Genomic DNA, 12,771 nt, shown 5'->3' with positions numbered 1-12,771 from the left:
CAGTCTTACCTTTTTGTGTTCGTGTTTATAACCTGACGACAGGGTTGGAACCTCCTGGGATGGGAAAGCTAGTCGGTGGAATCGTCAGGCCAAAGTAGACCGTAACAAAGTTTTCCTATATTATTTATATTTTACGTAAAGGAATGGTAATTAATTTTGATATCATGTTAAAGGAGTTTAAGAGGCGCTTTTAATGGCGTATTAACATTTTTTCATAAAGTTTAAAAAGCAAATTAAAATTTTATTTAGATTATTATATATGCAAAAATCAATATAGGCTGATCATCATCAAACTTGATGAAACGTTTTGTTTTTAATTTTTAAGAATTAATCAAATTTTAAAAAATAATAATTTTTTGCAGTCTGTTATTTTTTCCATCCCTGCATAATTTCCCATACAACTTTTGTGCTTACTCTGTTCTGTTGTTATAAACAATATTTCCCTTATTCATAAACAGAACTTTAATTTATAAAAGGTTTATAAAATAAAATTTCCATACGAAAACTGATTTATAAATCGTTTATAAAATAAAAATTTGTTTATGAATAAGGGGGTATATGTATTTGATTTCAAAATGCCAATTTTATCTCTTGAATTCAATTTTTATTTAAAATCGTTGAAAATGTAAAAAATTCAACTTATTTGGTAGCCGGCTTACTGTCGATTTTAAGCCGACGCCGATAATTTTAGTGTCAGCCGTCGTTAACATTTGTCGACGCAGAGCTCTGAATAGAAGTGACATTTTTTGTAATTTTCATGGAGAAAAATAAAACAATTCCAACAAAGTAAATAATAAAAAAACGCATAATAATATTATGCACTTTTTAAAATTAATTTATCAAGCAAGCAAAACAATTCATATACGATTTTCTTACAGACAATCATATAATGCAAGTTTAAATCTTTTGAAATAGAAAATTTAAAGGTAAACATCGGCAAACAAAGAGAAAATACTAAGCATCGGTTTTGTCCATAAAATTTTATCAGCTTTTAAGAAAGAAAAACAAAAAGAACCTATTGTGGTGAGTAATCTTCGATTAAGACAAGTAAAAATTTTAATTATTTTAAACTAAAACAATGCAAGCTTGCTAATGAATATAAAGTATTGTATTACAAAAAACCCACACTTATAAAAACTATATTACAACTTTTTAGGTCTTCCCTTTTAAGACAGCTATAAACCAACACAAAAGGGAAGGAAAAGAAACAAATATACAAATTTCACAACATTTTCCAGAATATTATTTTTGAATTTTCTTTGTTAAAACTGGAATTATGCCCATATTATATTCCGTAATCTCACGCGGTACTACTGTACTGGCCAAGTATGCTGAGTGTGTGGGAAATTTTGCTGAAGTAACAGATCAAATAATTTCCAAGATCACTATGGATAACCACAAATTGACCTATTCTCATGGCGACTATTTGATACATTATGTATGTGAACATAAATTGATTTATATGTGCATCACCGACAACGTAAGTTTTAGATAAAATTGACTGCTATCTTGTTTACTTAAATTTCGTTTCCTTAGGAATTTGAAAGGTCTAGAGCTTTTCTATTTTTGGCTGATATTAAACAGAAATTTATACAAACTTATGGTTTGACTGTGGCCACAGCCATTGCCTATGCCATGAATACGGAATTTTCCAAGGTATTAGCTCAACAAATGACATTCTTTAGTCAATCGAATGAGGTCGATGCCATTTCCCGGGTACATGGACAAATTGATGAATTAAAAGATATTATGGTTAAAAATATTGGTGTGTATTCAATTGATATGAGCTATTTTTAAATATATTACTTATTTTTTAAATTCATTTTAGATAATCTAAGAGATCGTGGTGAAAAATTGGAACTACTGGTTAATAAGACAGAAAATTTAAGTAACAATGTAAGTAGTTTGGAGATTTTTATACTTTTAATAACTCTTATTGTTAGTTGTTAGTGTTATTGATTTTAAAAAATATTTTCTGCAAATAAATCTTATTTACACAAAGATATCCCATTTATTTTCAGTCTGTAGCATTTCGCAAAGCTTCACGTAATCTGGCCCGACAAATGTTTTGGAAAAATGTACGTCTATACGTAATTGTTGGCCTAATTATAATTTTCGTACTCTATGTTATTGTCAGCATGGCCTGTGGCGGTTTGGCCTGGAAGGAATGTGTAGCATAGATAACAAAACAATAACTTCGGATTCAAGCCTGAAAAATATTTAACTGTTATTATTAACTTAAAAGGATACTTCATGGTCATAAGTAAATGTTTAAAGTTTAATTTCAAAGAAATAGCTTAAACGTCTATAATAGCAAACTCATCAGATTATGACTATGAAATACCAATTCATCATATGCAAACATATATTTTTATATTTATATAAAAAAAAATTATCAGTTTAATATTTATAAGATTTTCTCATTTTCTTCAAAAAAAAAGGTATTCAAAATGGTATGATATTAAATATATTCAAGAATTTCAAAAAAAAAACCCAAAAAATTGTATTATAAAAAAATGTAAGAACACTGCAAAACTGTTTGAATATTAACACGAAAAGACAAAACCTGCCATGATAAATGTATATTTAAATATACAAATCAATTTTCCATAAACAATTTTAATATTTTTTCTTTAAACTTTGAAAGGTTATATTCTTAAAGATCTAGTAAATTCCAGTTTTGCGGTGTTTATAAGTAAAGTCATAGACCCTAGTAGAGAAACGTTAGGTATAACAAAAATGACTTCTCTATTTGTTGTCTTAAGTCTTAAAATTTCTATTTATAATTTTCTAATAAAATAAGTTAAATTTTTATGTAAATCTATATTATATTCAATTTTTTTTAATTTGAAAAATTGTTGGTCAATGTTTTTGTAAAAAAATCTATTTAGAAAATATAATTTTATATATGTATTATATAAAAAAAGGAAAGCTAATGTGAAAATTCTAAATAGTTAAATAATATTCCATTGTAAAATTAATTTGCAAGTAAAAACTAAATTAATAAAAACAATACGATAAAGTAATTAATATGTTTATTTAAAAGCAACACTTTATTAATAAAAATTAGAAACGTAATACAAAAAAAATATTTCAACAAATATAGCAGAATTACAATAATTTAATTTCAATTTAACAATAATATTTAAAAAAATATATATATCAAATATTTTATTCATTCAACATCTTCTACGTAAATGACATCATTTGCCTTGATAGTACCAGCTTGTCGCAAACCCAAGTGTATACCCAAAGTGGGACTGACATTATCGTTTATTAAACGATAGCTAAAAATAAGTAAATAACTATTTTAATAAAAAAAAATATTTTTATAAAATTATATTAATTTTTTTACCTTTTCAGCTCTTTTAGGGGATTGCCATTGGGATCTCTTTCGCCTGTCTTAACATTGATATTGGGGAATATGCAACGTGTACAGGGTGCTACTTTACGAAATACAGCTTCATCTCCTATACGCACCCATTGCCATTTATCTTCTGCATAGGCTTTATTGTTATCCATTTTCAAATGGAAATTACCACGAAATTGTAAAGGATCCACTGAATTTGGTAAGCGTGTATTTAAATCTTCCACAGAAGCTAAATTCATTAGCATATAACTGGTAGCATCGCCAAAGGTGCCCTAATAGTATGCGGGTAAATTGAAATTAAAAGAAAAAAGTTGTATTTATATTATTTATATTTAGATAATGATAAGAATTAATATGATATTTGCATTAGATTTAAAAATTCTTTGTTTTTCAAGGAATTCACTTTTTGCACTTTGCGTTAAATGCCTATTCTATGAAATAGACTGCTATTCTAAATGAACAAAAAAACAATAGATATGTTCCAAACTAGTTTAAATCTTGCTAACTTTGAACACAGATAACTACTTTCAGTACAGTTTTGAATTTTTTTAAGAACTTTAAATTTTTTAAGTTTTTTAGAATTATTTAAAAATTTCAAAAAAAAATTTTAAGATTGAAATCCAAATTTAAAGAAAAAACTCTTATTCACAATTTTGACTTGATCTTTTTCAAAAAAAAAACTGTAATCATTATCTAAAATAAAATCCCTTACTCACCGAATCCTCTTTAGTTATAAAAGGTTCTTTGGTCAGACGAGAATTCACCGATCTTACTGGTTTCGGATATGGATAATAAACCAAATGCAATCCCGACTCTTTACCCAAAATATAACGTGAAAACCATTTGTCATATTTTTCACCACACAACATGGCATCTAATTTTGTACCCCACACCGAAGTGTGTATATCTTTGCCGGGTGCCTCATCGGCCAAAGTAGCAAAATCTAATTCCAAAGGTTCCATACCCTCTGCGCTTAATATCAATTTCGTTTCACTCACTAACTTAGAGAAAACCAATACCAATTTGGGATAAACACGAGCTGTAATCATTTCATATTTATCATTGACTAACATTAAAGCACGATCTCTAATGCCTTTGTAACGTAGACCCAAAACTTCACATAATAACTCTTCCTCAGCTGACACTTCCAGGGGGGCACATGATTTTATGGGAAATAAATTAATTTGTTCCAATGTACCAACACGACGCCATTTTAAAGGCATAACATCACGTTTTAAGTATTTGTAATAGACATACGATAAAGCACCAGTTAACATCGTAGCACCCAAACCAAGACCTATATACAGGGCCCGATTAGCAGCTGCACTGGAAGCTTTTAAGAAAATAATTAATTTTTAATTGATTTAAAAATAAATTTTTCTTAAAATCATAAAACCTACTGGACATTATGGTTTTTTTGTTCTCTTTATTAAAAAAAAACAAGACGCAATTGTAATACTAAATGATGATAAACTTTAGGTTCACAATTTTTAACTAAAGCAAACATTTCAAATGGAAATTCATTCAAGTCATCTACAGACAAATAAACCAGACGAACATTTTGCAAATAACAACAACTAGGCAGCAAAACAGAAAAAAACAAGTAATATTTCTATATTCGGCTGTGCCGAATCTTATATACCCTTCACCAAGTATGTTTTAAAAAACTGTTTTTATTTATTTTGTATCTTTGCACACATGTCACACATAACATACACACAAATAAATATAAACTGTAGCAGAAAGAAATATTAACCGTTTTACTGTAATACCAACGTCAAACTGCATTACCACCCTCAAACAAATATGAGCTGTATTACCAACATATTACTGCTTTATCTCCTTGTTCTTGTTATACCCACTTACCTTCGTGAGAACAGAACAGCATGCAAACATACAAAAAAATACACAGCTGAATAAAACCAAATACATCTCCACACGCACATGTACGTCTTTATCCAATTCACAGTGTTGTTGCTTTTTTAACAAAGCATGAAAAAAATGTGGCTTGAGGTTGTCTCGGATTTTTGCTCATATCTCCGTTATTTATAGACCGATTTTGTTGATTTTAAATAGCGATTTTCTCGAAAGCATGTCTAACTGAATTATTGAAGATTCAGATCTCGCCGATATCTGGTTGCCTCTAAAAACTGATTTCAACAGACAGACGGACAGACAGACAGACGGACATGGCTTAATCGACTCCGCTATCTATAAGGATCCAGAATATATATATATATATATATATATATATATATATGTATATACTTTATAGGGTAGGAAAATTATATTATAGAAATTACAAACGGAATGACAAACTTATATATACCCTTCTCACGAAGGTGAAGGGTATAAAAAGAGAAACGTCTAAAATGTGCAGTATATTGTTCATTAGCGATACCGGTTGTTTATATGTTTGTTTTGGATTTTCATTCTCTTGTTTTGAGTACAATCATTTCTGCATATCTATAACAGGTATATATGAAATCTATTAACAGTGGGGATTTGCAAATATAAAAACATATATTTCTACAAAATTTCATGTCATCGGTTGAAATATAAATAATATTTCACTACAACTTCAACATTATTCAATTTTACTAAAACTTGCGATATATTTCTTATTATCTAATATTTTATATTCTGAAAAGGTTTTATATAAAATGCTTAAGAAAAAAGAGTTAACGCTAATTTTGAAAAATTATTTTTTATAAAAATTTAGTTGTTCCTATAAACTTTATATAAATTACAATTTTCTATGTAAGAAAGAAATATTTAGGGTAATTTAAGTCTAGTCAGTCTGTCTGTTAAGTAGGTAATCAGAAAAACAATGTTTATACACTACACCACTTTAGTGGGGAGGGTATATTGGGTTTGTGCTGATGTTTGTAACGCACAATAATATTGGTCCTATACTCACCCTTAAAGTATACCAGAATAATTTTCTGAGTAGATTTAGCTATGTCCGTCCATCTGTCCGTCCGTCTGTCCGTCCATGTAAACCTTGTAATCAAACTACAGGCCGCAATTTTGAAGATAATTGAATGAAATTTGGTACGTGAAAAGGACGAACCCTATTGAAAATGGTCCAGTATTTCACCTAACCCCCATACAACTGTATCCCCGAAGGTCGCAGATTTGTAGATAATTCAACGAAATTTGGCACATGATCTTTTATGGTACTGTAGACGAAGCGTATTGAAAATAGTTAACATTGGTCCATTATTTCACCTAGGCCCCATACAACTGAACCCGCCAAATAGCGCTTTTAAGTTTATAATTATGTTTAATATACTCGTATCTCGACAAAAAGCTGCAAAACCAAATTCTATACTAGTCTTGATGACCCCGATGAACTTTATAATTATAGGGCATCATTTGACCCTAGCCTCTCTAAAAAGCCCTCAACAATATTTTACTTAAATATCCAAAGTTTTATTAAACAGTAAATGGCTTTAGTATATCTGAGGCAAGGTACAATTCAACTTAAATGCTTTATTATGAAAACTAAATCACATTTCATTCGTATACAGGTGTAGGGTATTAAATGGTCGGTCTCGCCCGAATATAACTTCTTACTTGTTTTACATTGCAGTGAAAATGTTTTTTTTAGATAAAACAAAATTACTGATAAGATAGTAATGAAACTCTCCGAAGTGTTTCATTTTCTAAAACCTATAAAATTAAGATCTATTTTATTAACTTTTAAATAAGACATTCTCTTTAAGTAAACAAAATTTTCAATAACCCACTGTGCAAAATCAATAATGAGTAAACTTTCATCAAACACAACACAACCGGAGAGTTATAAATATATGAGAGGAATTGTCTAGTAAGATAAGGAAAAGGAGGCGAAGAGGTAAACAAACAAATAAATAAGATGATACATATTATAATAAAGCAACTGAATAATTGATAACGAATTATTAAACACTCTATAATAGGAAGATAAGATTTGTTAAAAAAAATGAAATTACCAATATGAACATTAAGTTTAACACTCAACGATTGATCGCAATGACAACTGCTGCAAAACAAAAATTTTCGAAAATTTAACGAAATTCTATAGAAATAGAAAAACAGTAGAAATAGCTATATTGTAAATAAAAATTATTGTCCAGTAAATAAATTGATCTTTTCCAATACATTTTTATTAAAACATATTGGTTATATTTTTGTCCATATCTCAATGTATAGTCCCAGCAAAAGTAAAACGAAGTACTTCCAAAAGAATAACATTTATCATCACTTCAAAAGTAGCACTAAAAGAATTTGATTACCTTCTATAGAAGTGAGTTTTATTGACTTCCAAAGAAGCGAAAAAAATCCAATTTTGTTTATAATTTGCAGGTATATTTATTGTATGATTTTTATACCCTTCACCTTCGTGAGAAGGATATATATAAGTTTGTCTTTCCGTTTGTAATTTCTATAATATAATTTTCCGACCCTATAAAGTATATATATATATTCTGGATCCTTATAGATAGCGGAGTCGATTAAGCCATGTCCGTCTGTCTGTCTGTTGAAATCAGTTTTTAGAGGTCCCCAGATATCGGCGAGATCCGAATCTTCAATAATTCAGTTAGACATGCTTTCGAGAAGATCGCTATTTAAAATCAGCAAAATCGGAGATATGAGCAAAAATTCGACAACCTCTGAAAATTTCATCAAAAAAGCCACATTTTTTCATGCTTTGTTAAAAAAGCAACAACAACACTGTGAATTGGATAAAGATGTACATGTGCGTATTTTGTTTTATTCAGCTGTGTATTTTTTTTTGTATGTTTGGATGCTGTTCTGTTCTCACGAAGGTAAGTGGGTGTAACAACAACAAGGAGATAAAGCAGTAATATGTTGGTAATACAGCTCATATTTGTTTGTGGGTGGTAATGCAGTTTGAAATAAAAACAGTCGAATATAGAAATATTACTTGTTTTTTGTAAACCCATTTTATTTTGAAGTAGATTGATAAATACGCGTAATTTATTTATATTAATATTATTTAAGTCAAATTAGTTGTATTCTATAATACTACAATTTCACTTTCCAATAACAAATTACTTCCTGGGAATGACTTCAGAAGAAGTGAATTTGGAATCAAATAAAAAAAGAAAATCCCTCCTATGACATTTTTTAAACTATTAACCTTCGTGAGAAATGTACCATCTATGTTATCCTTTATGTTAATATAAGATCTAAAAATTTTAAAAGTACATAATATGTAATATGAATTGTTACTGTATATAGAAGGATAAAAAATACATATAGTTGTACCTAAGCATGGGGCTTAGGCAATAGAGAATAATATACGCAATGTCTAGGAAAATAACAAATAAGAATAAATATATTGTGATGAAGGGGTACTTAATAGTCGACTTAGACGAATATGACACTATTACTTTATAATAGCTTAGTCTAATATTTATACATTATATTTAAACATATAGTATGACATTTTAAATTATTACATATCTCCTATTTATATATAGCACAAATAACGTTTACACTGTAATCAATTTTTCCCCTCAAAGAGTATTGAAATAGAAAATTTTTTTTTTACTTTTATAAAGATCTTATCTGAAAAAGAGAATTTTAGATAATTTTTAGTTAGAACTTAAAACAAAAATATAGTTTAAGTCATTATCTTAAACTACAAAAAAATAAATGTTTTTATAACATTTTACACCGCCTTAGAAATGAGAACATATCTTTGGTATTCAATAGTTGGCGCTAGCTTGGGTGCTATAGGTTTAACCTATATAACATACTATAACAATCGCAGGAAACGTTCACTTCAACCACCTAAAAATGCTAAATGGCAATTAATTGGAACGGTAGAAGAAATTGCTATATATCCGGTTAAATCTGGTGCAGCGCTCTTATTGCAACAAGTACAATGCAAATTTGATGGCTTTTATCTAGACGATCTAAAAGATCGCTGTTTGGTTTTATGTGATGAATCGGGCCATTTTATTTATGCAGGCACATATCCCAAAATGTTAAGTATTAACACCGAAGTGGGACCAAATAACGCATTAGTTATTAAGGCTCCTGGTTTGGAAACGTTAAATCTAAATTTGGATGAATTAAAAAAGAAACAAATCACATTTAAATATATTAAGGCAAATAAATATTATCTGGTGGAGGGTGAACCGGAACATCATAAATGGTTTTCAAAGGCAATCTTAAATAAATCTGTGGGACTTAAATTGTTTTTGAACATTAATGGCGAATCGAAATATAATTTGGATAAAACAGTAAGTAATGTGAAAATAAATTGCTTTAGTTTTGTTTTTATACCCTAGACCACTATAGTGGGGAGGGTATTATACGTTGATGTTTGTAACATACAAAAATATTGGTCCAATACCCACTTTAAGGTATACCGGAATTTCCCGAGGATCAGCCCATATTGGACCTATATAAAGCCTCATTTAGAAATTTTAGTTTTTTTTATCAATAAATTGCATAAATATTTTGGAATAATATTCTACATAAAAGTTTCTTTATAAAAAGTAAAAATTTAAAAATATACTCATGGTGTAGGGTATTATATGGTCGGCCATGCCCGACTATACTTTACTACTTTTTTTCAAATGCAAAATTTCTTTTTTTTAGATTTTTATACCCGTTATGGTTATGCATAATAAATCTGTTACAGATCTGAATCAACGTTTAACTACAAAGAATCATGTTCATCATTTACAATTTCGTGGAAACATTTTGATTAATTCGTTGAATAATATTAAGTCCTATGCTGAAGATAACTGGAAATGGTTGAGATTTGGTGAGGGGAATATGGGCGAAAATTGTATATTGCGTTATGAGGCTCCCTGTTTAAGATGTATATTAACGAATATTGATATAAATACTTGTAAAAGGAATCCATCTTTTGAACCTTTAAAGACTTTGAAAGAGTAAGTATGAACATTATTGAATTTGAAGTATATACATATTAGAACTATGGGGAATATTTAAAAATTAATTAATTTAATCTAATTTCGGTCTAAAATTTTGTATATTTCTAATGGGGGAAAAATTATTAATAGCTAATCATTTCAAATCTGGTTTGTTTGTGTAATCGGAATTTTATTGAATTTTCTTTTCAGATATCGTTTAATTCATGATTGCAAAGAGCCGACCTTGGGTGCATATTACAAAGTTTATCAAGGAGGAAATTTTAAGATTAAAGATCCGGTTTATGCTATTATTTCATAATATTAAGTCATTTTTCCTGATTTAGCTAATAAATCTTCTGTATATATATAAAATTCTAACGTTACTGACTGACTGACTGATTCATCATCCCACAGCCTAAATGGTTGAAGCTAAAGAGCTGAAATTTGGACAGGGGATTGGTCTCACACCGAAAAGATCCACTAAGACGGGATTTTTGGAAATTCGAATGTTTAGGGGGTAAAAAGGGTAAAAACGGGTAAATTCGGTAACTTCATATCTCCTAAACTAGACAAGATACAAAATCAGTAAAAAGCTTATCGTCGTTCACTTAAAAAATAAGAGAACAGGTGTCTGGTACTTTTTTTCGAATTCGGGCCCTTTAGGGAATAAACGGGTAAAAACTGCATTTTGATACTTTTTTTGCACTCCATGTATCTTTTAAACCAAAGAACATACAACTTAAGAACATAACTTAACGAAAAAATAAAAATACGTATTTAGTACTTTTTTTAAGATGTGAAAATTGTACTTACTTTTGGTACTTTTTGCATAAAAGGGGACTTTTTTGTACGTTTATGTACTTTAGCAATTTCTATAATATTGAACCTAGAAACATGAAATTAAGCATGTATGGCCCGGATTAAAAGGGGACATTTTGATAATTTTTCGTTCCTCAAAAAGTTATTTTTGAAATTTGTATAATATTGAACCTATAATCATGAAAAATTTACTTTTTGATTTTTTGCATAATATTGAACCTAGGAATTTGAAATTAAACATGTATTGCCGGGATTACGTGAGAACCTCAAATAGAGAACATTTTGGTATTTTTCATTCTTCAAAAGGTACTTTTTGAAATTTCAATAATAATGAGCCTAGAAACATGAAATTAAGCATGTATGGACCGGATTAAGTGAGATCCGATAAAAGGGGTTTTTTGGTACTTTTTGTTTCTTCAAAAGGTACGTTTTGAAATTTCTATAATACTGAACATAGAAACATGAAATCTAGCATATATGCCCCGGATTAAGTGAGATCCCATAAAAGGGGTGTTTTTGATACTTTATCGTTCTTCAGAAGACACTGTTTGAAATTTCTGTAATATTAAACATAGAAACATGAAATGAAACATGTATGGCCCGGATGAAGTGGGAACCTCAAATAGAGAACATTTTGGTACTTTTCGTTCTTCAAAATTTCTACAATATTGAACCTAGAAACATGAACTTAAGTATGTATGAACCGGATTAAGTGAGACCCTATAGAAGGGGACTTAAATTTAAAACATCAGTTCTATTTATTCATTATTTAAAATTCGTTTTCTTTAAAACTCTTTATCAAGTGTTGCCAAATGATTTAATCATTTCCTAAATTAATGATTAACAATAAAATTCACTGTACTACTCAATCATTGCTTATTCATTTACCTATGAGCAATTAAATAGATGCCATTCAGACACGTTTACCTGTTATTACAATGATGACATTGACGATAATACAATCACAACCTACGGCACTCACTTTTCACCACCCACTTGTTGTTATTTGTTTTTCTTGTTACCGGCAAAATTTCTATTAAAAACAAGTCTTAACAAAAATTTGATTGAAAATCTCGTAGTCATTTTCTCTTTTCAAAGAGTTTAACTTTTCTATTTTTTATATTTTCAACAGATGAAGTTTTTTTCTAATGGATCATACTTCTGGTACTCATCGTAGACAAAATGAAAAAATTAAAAAGTAACAAATTTTTGCTGATGCTTGTACTATTAGACCACCAGACATACAAAAGCGAAAAAAAAAATGAGTGCAACCAATAATACAAATTCAATCATGTAGGAATCACTTACTAGTGGCAGCTACTTAAAGCTATTAAATCGTTAAGGTTTTTATAGACATTTGAAACCAAGTTGAGTATGAAAATAATAAAAATTTCATTTTTTTAACTTTTAATAATCAAAAATAAAATCAGAAACAGTTTAAACTTTAAAATGCTTACATTATGATCGTTCTTGAATTGGCCATTGGATCCACTTGATTACTGCTTACGAATATCAGTTTACTAGCATACCCTGGGTGCTTCGCTACCCTAACTATGTTCAATATCGTAAAAATATCAAAAAGTACCATCGGAAAAACGAAAAAGTACAAAGATCTCTTTCAATAAATTCTCATTTAATAAGGACCGTGTGTTCCGGTTAACCATTATAAAGAATTCATTT

General features: G+C 29.0%; 3 protein-coding genes across 4 annotated transcripts; 2 read left to right on the top strand and 1 right to left on the bottom strand.

Annotated features, from left to right (window-relative positions):
- Positions 1 to 644: 644 nt before the first annotated feature.
- On the top strand, positions 645 to 2,824 carry LOC111676178 (vesicle-associated membrane protein 7). 2 transcript variants are annotated; one of them, XM_046946987.1, is made up of 6 exons: positions 645 to 786; positions 879 to 1,023; positions 1,157 to 1,480; positions 1,537 to 1,765; positions 1,829 to 1,896; positions 2,022 to 2,824. In XM_046946987.1, exons 3-6 carry the CDS (start codon positions 1,277 to 1,279, stop codon positions 2,178 to 2,180), a joined length of 660 nt encoding a protein of 219 aa, XP_046802943.1. In that variant the 5' UTR covers positions 645 to 786; positions 879 to 1,023; positions 1,157 to 1,276; the 3' UTR covers positions 2,181 to 2,824. The 2 variants fall into 2 exon arrangements, with proteins under 2 accessions (XP_046802943.1, XP_023292868.1); XM_023437100.2 differs by lacking the exon at positions 645 to 786 and having other exon boundaries at positions 793 to 1,023.
- A 277-nt stretch (positions 2,825 to 3,101) lies between these two features.
- Positions 3,102 to 4,923, bottom strand: LOC111676180 (mitochondrial amidoxime-reducing component 1). Its single transcript, XM_023437102.2, has 4 exons — positions 4,771 to 4,923; positions 4,087 to 4,703; positions 3,356 to 3,642; positions 3,102 to 3,287 (listed from the first exon to the last, which is right to left on the bottom strand). The coding sequence occupies exons 1-4, from the start codon at positions 4,775 to 4,777 to the stop codon at positions 3,176 to 3,178; spliced, it is 1,023 nt and encodes a 340-aa protein (XP_023292870.2). The 5' UTR covers positions 4,778 to 4,923; the 3' UTR covers positions 3,102 to 3,175.
- Positions 4,924 to 9,048: 4,125 nt separating this feature from the next.
- Positions 9,049 to 10,743, top strand: LOC111676182 (mitochondrial amidoxime reducing component 2-like). The gene is made up of 3 exons (XM_023437104.2): positions 9,049 to 9,630; positions 9,992 to 10,290; positions 10,483 to 10,743. The coding sequence occupies exons 1-3, from the start codon at positions 9,070 to 9,072 to the stop codon at positions 10,589 to 10,591; spliced, it is 969 nt and encodes a 322-aa protein (XP_023292872.2). The 5' UTR covers positions 9,049 to 9,069; the 3' UTR covers positions 10,592 to 10,743.
- Positions 10,744 to 12,771: the final 2,028 nt, after the last annotated feature.

This window comes from Lucilia cuprina, chromosome 3, assembly GCF_022045245.1.
Source record: "Lucilia cuprina isolate Lc7/37 chromosome 3, ASM2204524v1, whole genome shotgun sequence".
NCBI lineage: Eukaryota > Metazoa > Arthropoda > Insecta > Diptera > Calliphoridae > Lucilia > Lucilia cuprina.
Note: the sequence above shows the minus strand (reverse complement) of the source record. Positions and strands in the feature narration are given on the sequence as shown.